The 17,775-nt window shown below is 38.8% G+C and overlaps 1 protein-coding gene across 3 annotated transcripts in view; it reads right to left on the bottom strand.

Annotated features, from left to right (window-relative positions):
* Nhe2 (Na[+]/H[+] hydrogen exchanger 2) overlaps window positions 1-14,697 on the bottom strand; it is a 54,195-nt gene extending 39,498 nt beyond the window's left edge. Inside the window, exons 1-4 of one of the 3 annotated variants that reach the window (XM_012288184.2) lie at window positions 13,126-14,697; window positions 8,406-8,669; window positions 3,100-3,296; window positions 1,130-1,386 (exon numbers count right to left, since the gene is read on the bottom strand). In XM_012288184.2, coding sequence (XP_012143574.2) covers window positions 1,130-1,386; window positions 3,100-3,296; window positions 8,406-8,669; window positions 13,126-13,552 — 1,145 coding nt within the window. In that variant the 5' untranslated portion in view covers window positions 13,553-14,697. The remainder of the gene's footprint in view (window positions 1-1,129; window positions 1,387-3,099; window positions 3,297-8,405; window positions 8,670-13,125) is intronic. The other 2 variants (XM_012288179.2, XM_012288189.2) reach the window with 2 other exon arrangements.
* Window positions 14,698-17,775: the final 3,078 nt, after the last annotated feature.

Below are 17,775 nucleotides of genomic sequence, written 5' to 3'. Positions count from 1 at the left end.
TTAGACTAAATAAAATTTGAAATTGCAATCTTCAACCCAGAAAAAATAATTTAAAAACTTGTATATTCAAAACGATATAAATTCAGCTACTAAAACATCCAAAAATACAAAACCCCACTAACGTAATCTAAATAATAGAATAATCGAACGTGCTATCGAAAGCCAATCATTTGCACCGTCCATCTGTCCCACTGCCCTTGAGAGCCCAGCTGTCCATCACTGTCTTAAACAGTAATCGACATCCGCTGATAGGCTTACATAACTTGTATTAATTACATATTAATTAATTCCTTTCTGATCGATTCAGCTACGTGTAAACGGTTCTATTCATCGACCGTCTCCAGCTACTCAAAGCATTCATGTTCCGAGCTTTCAAATTGAACGGTATTCGAGATTTCCACATGCATGTATGTACACGAGTATTCTAATGTTTCACCATGAATGTCGGTTCATCTAGCTTCATCAAGGTTCTGGATTACATTCGGATTAGGTCTTGGTTAGGCATATTGCACGTGCTCGTACAGTATGATTATGATACCTCTGCCTTGATATCGGTAGTAAGTAAAGCGTGTACTTGATGAAGCTAATTATATGTCTAGGGTGGAAATTACGGAACTGTCATGAATTTGGTACAAATGTACTTTCAAATGATATCGGTACATCTACTGTAAATTGTATTTACATGAAGACTATTTGTAATATTTGCTGAAGATCGTAATTAATACTTGTAACTGTACTTTGTAATATCAACTACATTTTATAGTAAGTTGCTGCTATTTAAATACACTTCTTCAATTTAATCATAATAGTTAGAAGAGAATATCAAAATGACACATGTACAAACAAATAAAACTTGTCCATTTCTATAATAATCAATTTGTGGATTTCTATAATAAAATTAGAGTTTCAGGAAATTTAAGCAGCATCTCTGAAAAGCCTAAAGAGACTTATGGTACATGAGAACAAACATGAACCTACAAAGAACCTTAACATCTCAAAAAGAACCCCAAAAAGGTCCTCACATCACTCCAACACAAAGACCACAAATAAACAGCAACATAAAACCAATTCAACTTACATCAAATTTCAATTTACCTTATCGCAAGAATCAGAAGAAAAGTTCACTTACGCCAGTATGCTCGACATGTGAAAAATTTCAGCGTTCAGGTAGGCCAGGTACGCCATGACGAATATGAAGATGGGTTCGATCACGCGAACCTGATGGGTGAACCTCGTGACGAAACCGGTGGCGAAACCCCATATCACTCCGATTATCGTGCCCCCGATCGCCACAACGAAGAACGAAGCCAGACCGGTCAACAGGTCCGTGTAAAGTATTTCCGTCGGGCCTATCTCGTTGTACGCCTCGAACATATGGTACAGCACCTGAGTGGCCATTAAAACGGGACGAGTTATTCCAACTGTTTCGACGATTAACATGTTTTGTTAGGGTGGAGGACTCTTTTTTTTAAGGCGTTCACTGCTGCAATGAAGATTGAGATTTTAGGGACTTTTGGTAATTGAGTAGTTGGCAATTTGGGAATCTAGGGATTTGGCAGCATAGGAATTTGGGATTAGGGATTTAGGGGTTTGGGAATTTAGGGAATTTGGAAGTTTGAGGGATTTGGGACTAGGGAATTTGGGGATTTAGGGATTTTGGACTAGGGAATTCGGGGATCTAGAGATTTGGGAATTTAAGGAATTTGGGGATTTGGGAATTTGGGAATTTTGGGAATTTGGGATTATGGCATTTGGGACTAGGAAATTCGGGGATTTAGGAATTTGGGAATTTAAGGAGTGTGGGGATTTAGGGATTTGGGAATTTAGGGAATTTTGGAACTAGCGAAATTGGGAATTAGAGAATTTGGGATTATGGAATTTGGGGATTTAGGAATTTTGGACTAGGGAATTCGGGGATCTAGGGATTTGGGAATTTAAGGAATTTGGGGATTTGGGAATTTAAGAATTTTGGGAATTTGGGATTATGGCATTTGGGACTAGGAAATTCGGGGATTTAGGAATTTGGGAATTTAAGGAGTGTGGGGATTTAGGGATTTGGGAATTTAGGGAATTTTGGAACTAGCGAAATTGGGAATTAGAGAATTTGGGGACTAGGGAATTTGGGATTATGGAATTTGGAACTAGGCAATTCGGGGATTTAGGGATTTCAGGAATTTAAGGAATTTGGGGATTTAGTAATTTGGGAATTTAGGGAATTTGGAATTATGGCATTTGGGACTAGGAAATTTGGGGATTTAAGAATTTGGGAATTTAAGGAGTGTGGGGATTTAGGGATTTGGGAATTTAGGGAATTTTGGAACTAGCGAAATTGGGAATTAGAGAATTTGGGGACTAGGGAATTTGGGATTATGGAATTTGGAACTAGGCAATTCGGGGATTTAGGGATTTCGGGAATTTAAGGAATTTGGGGATTTAGTAATTTGGGAATTTAGGGAAATCGGAACTAGGGAATTTTAGAACTAGCGAAATTGGGAACTAGAGAATTTGGAGACTAGAGGATTTGGAAACTAGGGAATTTGGGATTATGGAATTTGGGACTAGGGAATGTAGGAATTTTGGAATTTGAAGATACAAGGGTCTAGAAATTGTGGAATTCAGAAATTTAAAAAGTTGGTGATTTAGGAATTGGGGATTTATGGTTTTGGAGATATAGGAATTTACCAACTTACACATTCCCAAATTCCCAAAGTTGCAAATTACCAAATTACCAAGTTTTGACCACTTCCAAATCCCCAAATCCTAAAATCCTCAAATCCCCCAGCTCACAAACCCCCAAATCTTCAAACAAAAAACCTAACCTAACCTATCACAGCTCACAAATCTATACTCCACTCCTCCATTACACACAACATCCCTTATCCACAAATTTCCTTTTACCCAATTTCTTGAAATTTCTTCAATTTCTTATATAGTAAAATCTTGAAGCGTGACGCATAAGTTTTGAATTATGTGTGTACCAGAGTTAACATTGCAGCAGCGAAGTATCAATCGACGCAATTGAGAAACTCAAAAGCATCGGATTAAAAGCGATCGATTCGATCTAGTAGTATCAATATTTACAGCTAAATCAATACTTACGACGGTGACAGCGTCGTTCAACAAGCTCTCTCCGAATACGACGATATATAGGATCTCGTTTACATGAATCTCTTCGAAAACGGCTAACACAGCGACGGGATCGACGGCGCTGATCAACGCTGAGAAAAGGAACATTTGCAGGAGCGGCGTTTCGAAGCCGAACAGGCCGATCTTACCTAACACCCATAACGAGGCGCCTAGAAACAATTAATCATTAATTAACAATTTTTCTTCATTCACTGACAATTTTTTTGATTTTCTAATATTCACGTTTGGTGATTCAATAGTCACATTTTTATGTCAATGTTGTATTTATTAAGGGGTAACTTTAGGGTTAATTTGATGTTGCTTACAGTGTACTGATTGTGTCAAATTAATTATTTTTATTTTATGTTATGGTACTGTATTGTAAAATTTTTTTATTATGTGCAATATTGTGAACATTTTTTTGAAATGATGGTGTCTTAGAACCTCAGCAAAATTAATTTACCATTACCTATTACTGAAAATAAATGTATCATGAATTCATCTAATAATTATTAATACAATTCTTGGCAATAAATCAGTCATGTCTATTTGTATAAAATTTCCAATAGACACGAATGAAAACATCTTCAAGGAACAGGTTACAAGGTCTCTAAAATTGTATTTCAAAGAAAATGCATGCTGTACTTCTTTTAAAATAATGATCTCATAGTGTCCGTATATAATGAGTTGCGTATTAAGTTAATCGATGATCAAACAAAACTGAAAATAAATCAAGACCTGGCAAAATCAGTGTTGTTCAATCTTATCGAATTGCCGGTATAATTCCGTAAATCCATCGATAACGTAACGATCACTGATAAAAGCGTTACGTCTTTAATTATCAACCAGCGTAACCGTGTCGTATGCAGAAAATCGACGACGTTTCGTAACTCGCAACTACCATTTCGCGAACACTCTGATCCATAAACAGAAATCGCGTGGGCGAGTCCTCGTGTTTTCACTCTCGATAGAAGCGCCGGTTACTACGTGCGCGCTGATTACGAAATGTACGACGAAAATTGACAGATCGCGACTGCTCGTAAATTCCGAGGTGCACAACGAAATTTTCTGAAACGGAATGTTAAAAAGTTAAGTGGTCCGTAGCGGTTTACGGGGAACTCTGTACATACTTCACGATCTACTTCAAACTTCTTCTGTGTTCTTTAGTATGTACGAAACTCCTGTTTACGAATTCTTACTTGTTCCGAAACTATCGGAACTTCTTCAAAATTGTATTGTACCTCCCTGGGAAACTTCACGGGTTTTCGAACTTTCGGACGTTTTTAACGATTTAGGAAAAAATACTGTTCGGTACTGAGTCAATTAAATCGTTACGTATACATATGTGTTGCATGCACATGTGTTAAATATGGAATAGAAAAATGTTACGAAATTTTAACGATGATGCACATGTGAAATTTTAAAGTAACATAAATCTCTCTTCTAGAGTCAAATTAAAATATACATACATATGTGTACATGTATGTATATGTGTGTATACATATGTGTATATGTATGTATATGTGTGTATAGATATCTGTTCATGTATGTATATGTATGTATATGTGTGTATACATATGTGTATGTATATGTATGTATACAATGTATGTACACATATGTGCATATGTATGTACATGTATGTATACAATGTATGTACACATATGTGCATATATATGTACATGTATGTATACATATGTGTTCATGTATGTATATGTATGTACACATATGTGCATATTGTATATGTACATGTATGTATACATATGTGTTCATGTATGTATATGTATGTACACATATGTGCATATGTATGTACATGTATGTATACATATGTGTTCATATATGTATATGTATATACACATATGTGTATATGTACATATATGTATACATACATATGTATAATTTATTTTACACATATCTATAACAAAAAGTATACAGATTTTATTGGTACCTATATTAAAACTCATTTAATTATTCCGTAGTATTATACAGTTCACTTTGGTATCGAAATATGACTGTGTATAAAAGACGTGATTTCTGGACCAGCGCCAGTAATACTTAAAAAGTCGTTTCCGGGCTGATATATTTTTCACAAACGCGTGCACAGATGTACGAATAAAAATAAAAACAGAGGCAACAAATAAAATCTACTCCAACGAGATAGGAAGAAGCACTTACATTTATCACAAAGACCATTTACATAAATAACCCATTAGATAGTCTGTCTACCCACTCAGAGGATCATTCTGTCTTCTACAAACGTTTCCATAGAAAATGAACAAAACTAAAAGACGATATAAAAAGCGAATAAAATATGAACCGTCAGAGAGAAGAAATTGCGTTTTTTACAATTGGAAGGTGAAAAGAAATGATGCTGATTTTATTGCGATTGTTTATTGAGACGTTATTGCAATTATTCTTAGTTTTAACGAGCAATAAATTGATAAAGAAAATGTTGTTCTAGTTTTGATACTTTGAGATGTATTATTACTTTTTAGATTTGATATTTGAAGAAAATGATTCGTATTATTTTAAGGTTTATTTGATTATTATAATTTAGGTCTAAAATGTTTCGATGAGTGACCCACGCGGAATTACACATTGAATGAGTGAGCCAAGACCTAGTTTTGAAATATAGGTGACCCACGCTCTAAATATGGATTGCGCGAGTGATCTACGTTATAGTTTTGAAATATGCGTGACCCACGATTAAAGTATGGTGGGCACGAATGTTCCACTTTTCAGTTTTCAATTGTACGGATGACCCACGATACAAATCACAAATATGTAAGTGACCCACGCGACAATAATAAATGTTATGAGTGACCCATGCATACATCACGAAATCTATGAGTGACCCACTTACGATTTTGGGTCACACGAGTGACCTACGCATCAAATGTAAATTAAACGAGTGACCCACGCATCAAATGTAAATTACACGAGTGACCCACGCATCAAATGTAAATTACACGAGTGACCCACGCCTCAAATATAAATTACACGAGTGACCCACGCATCAAATGTAAATTACACGAGTGACCCACGCATCAAATATAAATTACACGAGTGACCCACGCATCAAATGTAAATTACACGAGCGACCCACGCATAAAAATTAAATCATACGGATGACCCATCCACGAAACCTAATTTGTACGGATGACCCACGTACGAATTCTAAACGGGTTGGATGACCCACGCAACAATTCTAATTATTGCGAGCGATCTATGCAACAATATTGAAATATATGAATGACCCATGCATAAATATGAATTAAATCGAATGACCCACGCTTCTGTTGTAACTCATACACATGACCCACGCATACAAATCTGACTTTAAATTGTATGACCCACATTAAAATATTAAATCACATCAGCCATCAAAAAATTTGAATAGAATGGGTGACCCACAATTATAGATTGCGTAGGTGACCCAAAGTTGCGTGACCCACCTGCCGATTATAAATTGTAAGAGTGTCCCATACCTTACTATGATGTTACATACGTGACCCACGACCTAATTATAAACCATCTGAGTGACCCACGACAGTTGTCAACTCTGATCGACCCAATTATAAATTGCATAAGTGATCCATGTGACAATACAATATTATCCAAGTGATTCATGCCTCAATATTAAATTGCAGGACCCACGCTTTACGTGACCCACGGCCTAATTAGAATCCATCTGAGTGACCCACGACAGTTGTCCTCCCAATAAATCAATTATACATTGCATGAGTGATCAATGTGACAATACAATATTGTCCAAGTGACCCATACCTCGATATTAAATTGCAGGACCCACGCTTTATGTGACCCACGCATCGTAGCGTGAAATTCGCAGTGCTAGTTAAAATGTCTATCACGCACAGCAGTGAATCGATGAATTCATTGCCCGTTCCGTTTGCAGTTCGATCAAATATTATTCCACTATTTAGATTGTTTATGTTACCAATAATACTGAAATCCAACGCGTACGATCCAAACAATGCAACAATGTTTGATCGACAACGTCACCGTAAACGAATCAATAACCCGGATCGAGTTTGAATCTCCATTAAAAACAACCGAGCAAGCTCATTTTCAGTAAGCAACAAAAATATTTTTTCCACTCTATTAAGGTTCGTTTGACTGTGGTTAAACCGGCTCTAAAAAAAAGTCGGCCACTTTTCGATGCGATAGAGTTTCCGCGCGTTTAAACTTCCCTTCCGAGCTTCCGTAAATAAAACATCAACGTAAAAGTAACTCCGTTTCCGGTAACTAAATACTTGCCCGCAAAAACAATCCTTTTCGCTCTATTAAGGCGTAGACTCCGCAAAAATCCCGATGGGCACTCCTTCACGAAAAGTAACTGTTTAGAAAAAAAAGCCCGATAAATCCCGCATCTAATGCGATACGAAAAGAATCGCTGTTCATTCTATTAGAGTTCATTCGACCGCTGCACCTATAAAATCCCGCTATTTTTCGACGCGATAGAATTTCTCCGCGTTTAAACCGGCGCTATAGATCTCTTGAAACGTCCGTCAGGCAATTTTTGAATCAGCCCGTGTGCTTTTTCATCGGGCCAGCCTGAGCGAAGGCGCGAACAGCCACGGGGTCCAGACAGAAATAAAAGAACTCGTAAAAACGAACGCGAAACAGGCCAGCCGGCAAGATATTTCGACGGGAAATAAAGTTTGAAAAAAAGAAAACGTCCATACGTTTCCACGTAACAGATTCATGGACATAGGAATATGTGAAGTCCAATGGCCCCGGTTTGTATTCGTAAACATAAGAACGTGGGGCGGCCATATTGTAAAGATAGTAAGTCGGTAGATCTATTAGCAAATTGGGAATTAGAATTTCGTTTCATATTTTAGTTCTGTGCTTATTTATAATAAATATATTTGACAAGATTCAATTTCTAGGTCGACATGAATGAAAAATAATTTATAAAAATGACAAGGAGTATACTTAAGGCTTATGGAGCAATTTTAGATTAGAAGTGAAGTACATCAGGGATGAGACATTAATTTATACAATTATTCATAACCTTAAGAAAAGTTAACATATCGACAAAAATATTTAACGCACATTTCAACAAAATTATCCTAATAATTTTTATTACGTAAAATTCTTTTGTACCCAATTTTCTAGGATATATAATCAATCAGAAAGAAAATCATGTCCTTCCACAATGGTCGTTCAACCTCATATCCCGCCATATAAGTTCATTTCCACCGAGTTAGCTCATACATTAATCCGTGAATAAAGTCTGCTGGTCCATTTTTACTAACCTATCGATAAGGTGTTAAATATAGTCCCGACGACGGCGAACAGAAGTATCGTTCCCAGGTGGTCGAAGAACAGTCGGTTCGGCATGAAATAACCAGCGTCCAGTATAATGGGCGGCAACATGTAGAGGAAAAACGTGTCCGGCGTAAGAGGTGACACGTGGACGCTGCTCATCTTCGAGAGTAGGGCGCCGATCACAACGCCGACCACGATCAGCAGACAGGATTCCGGAAAGACTTTGCTGAGACTCGGCGTCATGTGAAAGCCTGCACAATCGTTGCTTTACAGATCTTGTTCGACTTGGTGAAATAAAAAGGCGGTGGAGAAATGTGGAGTAAAATTTTGATCGTTGTTTGCGTGAATCGGTTTGACACTTGGATGCAAGAGGGTAGAGATTTTAGGCTAGGATTTTAGTTATGGGAGGTGGTTACATTTTTTGGGGGGTAGAAAGTTAGGAAGTTGGGGAAATTGGGGATTTGAGGAATTTGGAAATGGGGAATTAGGGATTGGGGAATTAGGAATTGGGGAATTAGGGGTTGGGGAATTAGGGATTGGGGAATTAAGGATTGGGGAATTAGGAATTGTGGAATTAGGGATTGGGGAATTAGGGTATCGGGGAATTAGGGTATCGGGGAATTAGGGAATCGGGGAATTGGAGAATCGGGGAATTAGGGAATCGGTGAATTAGGGAATCGGTGAATTAGAGAATCGGGGAGTTAGGGAATCGGGGAATTGGAGAATTGGGGAATTAGGGAATCGGGGAGTTAGGGAATCGGGGAATTAGAGAATCGGGGAGTTAGGGAATCGGTGAATTAGAGAATGGGGGAATTGGGGAATCGGGGAATTAGGGAATCGGTAAATTAGGGAATCGGTGAATTAGAGAATGGGGGAATTGAGGAATCGGGGAATTAGGGAATCGGTGAATTAGGGAATCGGTGAATTAGGGAATCGGGGAGTTAGGGAATCGGTGAATTAGAGAATCGGAGAATTAGGGAATCGGGGAGTTAGAGAACCGTGGAAATAGGGAATCGGGGAATTAGCAAATTGGGGAACTAGGAATTGGGAAATTTGGAAATTTGAAAGTTTAAGAATTAGCGATTTTAAAAATTCTAAAAAATTAAGTATTTAACAACTTCCTACTAACTATTAAGAATTTACAAGCTTACAAATATATATTTTTCGAATATTTAAAATTACAAAGCTTGAAATTTCTCAATTTCCGTTTCAAAATCAAAAAAGATCACTATACAAATTACTTCCTCCACATTCTTCAGTATCTACTCAGTGATTGCAATAGACAAGCTATTTCTCCCAAATTTTTGCCAAAATAAGTCCTCGTCTCATAATTTTTAAATCACGATCGAAATCGTTTGGCACTTGACAATTTTTAAGAACGACCACGTTCCTGGCACCATTTTCTTTCGACAATCAACACGTTGTACACGTTATTTGCTAAAGAGCTTTACTCACTATTATAAGTCTGACGCCTGAAATGGCCGCTTTGCATCGCAGCTTTTCGTAATGAAAGGGTTAACCCTCGTTTGTGCTGGGCCACTTCTGTTCCAACCGCCTGTTGCAACCAGGCGTGGGTTTACCATCGTTTCGATATAAATAATCATGTTTCAACCTGCATATTTATGAACCGTCGCATATTTAAGCAGAATAAATTAAAAGAAATTTTTATATCGATCTCACTGCTCAATAAAAATAACTGATTTTTACTAATGAATTATTCTGTCGAATCAATTTTTAACATTTTTATACTTTCATATATTTATCGTGCAATAATTCATGTGATAGTATTAAAGACTATACAGATTTTTTTTTATAAAAAATGAATGACTATAAATGATATAATAATGACTATAAAATTTTAAGGTAAGTTAAAATTTTTAAACTTTAGATTTTGCAGAGAGTGCAAATTTTATTTTGTTACAAATTTTACTGTATTTATCGTTATTAAAATTTTTATTGTGAGAATGTAATTAGATATCAAATATTGAAGATGCTATAAGATGTTATGTTGCCACAAGATGCAGAGAAAGTAAAAAATGAGACAGCGATGTTCGAACAATAATCAATCAAGTCGATGATACGCAAAATTCGACGAAAGAGCAAGTACTATAAAAATGGAATGATTAATGCAGAAGGTTTTAGATACAGTGCTTTGTTGCTAATGCGAGCGAAACCATTGGAAGACGATCAGAGTAGAATCTCCATTATCTGAGCATTCAGAATCCGACTGTTTCGCTGTCCGATCATTCTGTTATCTGAACACTCTGTTATCTATCTATATCGTTGTTCTGCGTCTGTTTTGGTAACAGGAACATTCTACAGGGGTTCGATGGTAATACAGTGTAATAATGGGATGTACCATCGTGTACGATTTAACGCGAGCATTGCACTATTTATGTAATCACGTAATCTCGACTGGAAAATCCAGCTATCGTGAAAATAATCGAAAATCCATTTAAAATGGCAAAATTATCACGTTGGAATTTTCATTTCAGTAAAACTTTTAATGCGTTCATCACGTTAATATTTTTCCCTTTATATAACAGATAGAGAATGTAATTAATTCACCGATTCCCGAATTCCCTGGTTCCCCAATTCCTTGACTCCCTAATTCCCCGATCCCCTAATTCCCCCATTCTCTAATTCACCGATTCCCTAATTCCCTCATTCCCTAATTCCCCGATTCCCTAACTCCCCGATTCCCTAATTCCCCGATTCCCCAATTTTACCATTCTCTAATTTACCGATTCCCTAATTCACCGATTCCCTAATTCACCGATTCCCTAATTCCCCGATTCTCTAATTCACCAATTCCCTAATTCCCTAATTCCCCGATTCCCCAATTCCCCCATTCTCTAATTCACCGATTCCCTAATTCCCCGATTCTCTAATTCACCGATTCCCTAATTCCCCCATTCTCTAATTCACCGATTCCCTAACTCCCCGATTCTCTAATTCACCGATTCCCTAATTCCCCCATTCTCTAATTCACCGATTCCCTAACTCCCCGATTCTCTAATTCACCGATTCCCTAATTCCCCCATTCTCTAATTCACCGATTCCCTAACTCCCCGATTTTCTAATTCCCCGATTCCCTAATTCCCCCATTCCCTAATTCCCCGAATCCCTAATTCCCCGATTCCCTAATTCCCCGATTCCCTAATTCCCCGATTCCCTAATTCCCCGATTCCCTAATTCCCCGATTCCCTAATTCCCCGATTCCCTAATTCCCCGATTCTCCAATTCCACGATTCCCTAATTCCCCGATTCCCTAACTCCCCGATTCTCTAGAATGTAATCTGTTGAATTAAAAATAATTATTGGAAAAATGAGAAAAATAATAATTCAGAGGAGAGAAATAATTGAAACAAAATACATCAAGTATAATAATTGTGAATGAAAACATAATTTTAATTCCGACAAGTTTGGATAAGTTTAATAATTACTACATAAGTTTAGACCTTAATAATTGTTGCTAATTTACAAAATTCTGCCAAGTTATTCCAAGAAGGCTTGAACCTTCACCGCGAAACTCATGAAATAATTCGAAATTATTCAATTAGAAAGTGTTAACGTAGAAAGTTAAAAGCGATATAAACTTTTAGACCCTTAATACCCGAGTGATTTAATTTGCAACAAACCTAATCAACTATTCTAGCAATTAGCATTTTGCAGGTACCTTTAAGCTATGTAATATATTAGAGCTATTTAAGGATTGCTTCAAACTGGGATCCCATTAAAACGGACAGCAGTGTCTCATGAAAATTCATGAGTCAGCTAAATATGACACATGAAATAGCTGATAAAATTAAATCGTGAAGCAGAACAGAGGCATCTTAAAAACTTGAAGAGTCATCGCAGTCGAAAAAATGGGAACGCTACCAAAATGACGCGAAGTATTGAAATTCGATCGAAACGGTGACGAAACGTTCAATCAGATAATGGAGATATTTTGATAGAGCCTCTTGATAGTGAAACGTGGTCTATTTGCAAAATTTCAGATACAAAATTATAATAATGTAGAATAATTTTTGTCAAGATTTTCTTTTGCAAAATATTTCTGTTTATTGACAATTAATGGGTAGGCTAATTTATTAAATTCTGGATGGGGTTGATTTCTAGTTTAGGTAATTTTTAATTTAGGGATTTGCGGACACATCCGGTGATATGGGGTTTTGGGGTTCCAGGAATGTGGAAATATATTTGGAGACATGGGAGTATGGTCACATAGGAATCCGAAGACACGGAATCTGGGGATACTGGAATCCGAGCGAACAGAAACTGGGGACATAGGAATCCGGAAATATGGGAACCTATTGGAGTCTTAAAATACAACTGGGCATATTGGAAACCGCAAATGTAAAAATCTAAAAAAGAGATGTAAAACATGTACCACATAAAAAATAAATAATATAGCAAATTATAACATGTGGTCCAAATAGCCAAACGTATCTATTACCCTAAATTACCCTAAAACCGTCCAACATAAAATACCGAATCTAATTCCCCAGCTTCCCATCAAATAAACTTCCAGCAATAACAGTGAACCGATTTATAAATGCAGCCAAAACCCTACACCGTAAACAAGAGGTCAAAAGTTGAAAGTTCGCCAACTTCGGTACGCAAACAACGACATAGTTGACCACACGGACTACCAACGAGCCGATCAACGAGGCCAGCGGTTCAAGTTCAAGTGCCACGTGTTACCTATTTTCGCGATGCTGGCGAAGAAGATCCATATCCCGATGACGAATGGTGTTTCGATCCTGTGGAACTCCACGGAGATGATGTTGTAAGTCCGTTTCTGAGGCACGGAGGAGTCGTTGTTCTCCTGGACCGCGTGCGACGCTAAATGCTCTACGTTGTCCCCTTTGACGAGACTCGGCGACGACATATCGTCGGGTAAGGAGCCGTCTATGGGGCCCATGGGTCCAAAGCTTTTGCCCGGATAAGGTTCTCTGAGATCTCGAGGGAAGTCGTCCGCGATTGGTCCGTTCATCGCGTAATCGTCCATGGGTACCCTGCGATCCGGCTGCAGGTCTGCATCGGACTCGTAAGTGTTTACCGGGCCACCCTGACCACATGGCCATCGGGCGACGATGAAGAGGATCGTACAAACGACACGTGTATCCATGGTGACGATGGCGGGGCTTTCAAAAACAACTCTAGCTAAGTGGTTCCCGCTGTTCCCAAAGTTGCTTCACCACACCCTCGTTTCCTGTTTCCCGTCGCGACTTCTTTCGGACCGATCGATCAAGCTACGTTCTGCACGTGGAAGACAACTCTTCGGTCCACGACACGGACCCCGTTATTGCTCTCGATTGTTCTCGCGGTAGGAACTAAAGACACTTCCGAACACCTCGAATTAGCGTATCGATTCCCGGACACGTCACAGATCCAAACGTTCACGGCACCACGTTTTACCCGGGTCCTCTCTGGTCGCAATTCCTCGCGGCGATTTTTGTCCGGTGTCAACGAACCCTTCCCATCCTTCGCCGTGAGTAAAATTCTTAAAGCAACCACTTCTTCGGGTTGCACATTTGTTTTGCTACTTACCACGGCGTCGCTCTCCGTGGGCTATCGACGAAGAGGGTCCTCCTCGTACGCAGCTGCAGCAGACCGAAGCACTCCGCTAACGATCGTGTTTACGCGTCGCTCTGCTTACATCGCGATCACTTTATCCAAGGTATTCATCGGGAAGAAACACGCACTTAGGGTAGAATTCACCGAGGACCGAAGCGATGGAAATTTACAGAGAGATACTTCGCTGGAGAGCGGACGACAGGTAAGGGTTGCGAGACGGGTTTACGCTGGATCCAGGGGTCTCCTGACGCCATGGCAGTTCGGGAATACCGGGAGTTTCCAGACAAGTTGGCGACGAGGTCGAGGCATCGTCGGCGTTCCGAGGTTTCAGGCGTTGCTGTTCGATCGACCGTCACGGCAGCACTGGGCGCGAGTTAAATCGCCGGCTCGCGAGCTACGTCGACGTCGACGACGGGCACCATCGTCGCGGTAACGGGCAAAAGGGCGACGGTGGGAAAAAAACGTGCGCCACTGTCGACGAGGCCACCCTCGACGTCGCTACTGATCGTCGACGGATGTGGTGTTCGGCTGTCTCTGTCCGACGAGAGGGTCTCTCTCTCTATGGACCGTGCTGCTCTCTATATCGCCCTCCTTGTCCCACCCCTCCGCGGCTCGGGCTTCCAGCCCAGCTGATCGTTGCGGGAACCCGCGCAGGCGTCGCGACGCTTCGATGCCGTCTCGCACGACGTCGCTGGGTGTAGACTCGCACGCGTCGAGACGCCGAGGATTTGTGTTGTCGTGACGCTGCCTGGAGTTTCGGCGTCGCTGCGCACTAAAGCACCGACACAAAACCGACCCTTGAATTGCGTTCGAACACTGCCCAACTGCGATACACTGGAATTCTGGAATGATCGATAATCAGCCGGGATTCGCGGTCCAGGGTGCACCTTTGTTTGCCGAGCATAGGATTAGACCACGTTCGACCGGGATGCGCTTGTTTTTGTCCCGTGGGATTCTGTGCCATCCAATTTTTATTCCACTTTCAACTTTGCTCACTTTGACGACGGATTTTGTAGGGCGATTTTTATGAATTTGTGATCAAAATGGCAGCTATGCATTGATTTCTTGGGGAAAGGAATTAATGGAGTTGGGACGTTTTTGAATTTAAATATTTAGTTAAGGTTGATCACTTTTTTAAGGTCGTTCACTTTTTAGTTACAATTGTAATTTTAAAACGGTTGTAGCATTTAAGTGAATTTGTTATTTAGCTACGTTTTCCAGCAAATGGAAAGTAGAGATTGATGTCAGGAATTCTTAGTCTTCTCTTTGTATGTGGTGCTGCATTTTCAAGGGTGTCTTCATTCTTCTGTAGACGAGGACGCTTGGCTATACAGGGTGTGCTGAAGTTGAGGTATACAAGGAATTTAGGAATGCAGGAGTTCAAGGACTTAGGAATTTATGAATTTGATACAAAGAAATTATAACTCTTCCTTTTTATAACCCTTCCCTTCTTTTTCTTTCTCAAACACACTCAATTTACAAGAAAGAGAAAAATTTCTATAATATAAAACTTAAACCTCAAAAACTTGAAAGGTTCAATAAATCAAGCTTGCCTTGACAAAAGGTTTCGAAAGAAAATTGTTTTACAAAAACAAAAAATATTTTACAAAGTAACTCATAACATTTATTGTATAATCAAATATTTATTCCGAAATTTCGGTATTTGCGATACGTGACAAATCGAGAATACCAATTTGACTTTGAGATTAATTTTCGAGATTGGACACGAATGAGACGAACAGCTATTTTCGTCATGCATGATTCTATAAACCCACGAAGTTTTATTCAAACCGATGAATAAAGACTTATTTTCGTGTTTGTTCGAACAAAAACATTTTTTATTACTTTCCTACGTGGTTCAGTACAACACTGTAACATTTATGTGCTTAGGTACAAGATATACGTGCGTGCTTCACTTTATGTTTCATATTTTGGATACGTCGTTCCAATAAGATATTTATAGATTTCGTTTCGTAACATTTGACTTTATTTTTGTCGAAGTTACCGAGTTCATTGGAAAACTCCGCGGAGAGTTTTAAATAACGCGCGTTATTGAACTGTGGACTATTTAGGAGCAGACAATTTATAAAATTTTTACTGATTCCTCCGAAGATTATTTATTTTCAACTTCTATACATAAATATTCTACATATGATACATATCAATTTTATAAAATTTTGTGATTTACAAATTTACACATTCTTGTATTACTCCATTTTGATTTGACTTAAAACGAAGAAAGTTTCAGAACACAGTAATGTCCGCCATATTGTCCTATTATCTATATTTTGATATTGTCCTTACTTACAAATATTGTCGTTACTTTTAAATATTGTTCTTACTTCTAAATATTGTCTACATACATCGCTTACATTTCATACAACATTGTTTTTTTAATTTTAATTTTAATTTCAAGGAAGATATTAAAAAAAAGGTTTATAGAAAAACTTGCGAGACACCTTGTAGATCGCGTCACGGAATTCAAGCGAGAAGCGACCTTAAACCAGCTGCGTCACGTCGCCGGATCTCGGAGACACCTTTACCCTTGACCTTGCAGCTTTCTGTGTTGCTCTAGCAAAATACGGCTGCCTCGACATTCAAGCTCGCTACTTGCCAGCCTTTTCGATCATACTCGTGCGACCTACTACTAGCTGCTAGCTAACCTACCCTACTTACCTTTTCCACGTGTCGCGTGAGATACGCGATTGTACGTTTCACGAGTTTTTCTTTCGATCGGGCATACTATAACATTCTACCGTATTCTCCGATTGGACCTTTGATAATGATGCGAGTAAAATTTTTAATTTATGCAAGGAAGAGAGAGGGAGATTTGGAAAGTTGGGGTATTGGAGTTTTGGGAAGTTTAGAATATTGTATAATATGGGGATTTTAGGGATTTGAGGATTTAGAAATTTCAGTGTTTGGGAATTTAGAAAGTTGGACAATGTGGGAGTTGGACAAATTGGGAATTGGACAATGTAAGAGTTGGACAATGTGGGAATTGGACAAATTGGGAATTGGACAATGTAAGAGTTGGACAATGTGGGAATTGGACAATGTAGAAATTGGAGAATGTGGGAAATAGACAATGTGGGAATAGGACAATGTGGGAAATGGACAATGTGGGAATTGGACAATGTGGGAATTGGACAATGTGGGCATTGGACAATGTAGAAATTGGAGAATGTGGGAAATGGAAAATGTGGGAATAGGACAATGTGGGAAATGGACAATGTGGGAATAGGACAATGTGGGAGTTGGACAAGATGGGAATTGGACAATGTGGGTATTCGAGAATGTGGGAATTGGGCAAAGTGGAAATTGGACAATGTGGGAATTGGACAATGTGGGAATTGGATAATGTGGGAATTGGACAATGTGGGAATTGGACAATGTGGGAATTGGACAATGTGGGAATTGGACAATGTGGGAATTGGACAATGTGGGAATTGGACAATGTGGGAATTGGATAATGTGGAAATTGGACAATGTGGGAATTGGACAATGTGAGAATTGGACAATGTGGGATTTGGACAAGATGGGAATTGGGGAATTTGAGAAATTGGAAATTTGTGATATTTACAAGTTAGTAAGTTGGAAATTTGGCAAATTGGTACTCTGAGAATTTACGAATTTGGGAGTTTGAGAATTTGGCAAGTTGACAAGTGGACAAGTTGGCAAGTTTCCAAGTTCACAAACTACAAACCTGTGAATTTACATAAAAAGGAATTAAAACATGCAAAGACTCTACTATATAAAAAACTGAAAAAATTT

The sequence above is a fragment of the Megachile rotundata genome, chromosome 2 (assembly GCF_050947335.1).
Source record: "Megachile rotundata isolate GNS110a chromosome 2, iyMegRotu1, whole genome shotgun sequence".
NCBI lineage: Eukaryota > Metazoa > Arthropoda > Insecta > Hymenoptera > Megachilidae > Megachile > Megachile rotundata.
This window is presented reverse-complemented; position numbering and strand designations above follow the sequence as displayed.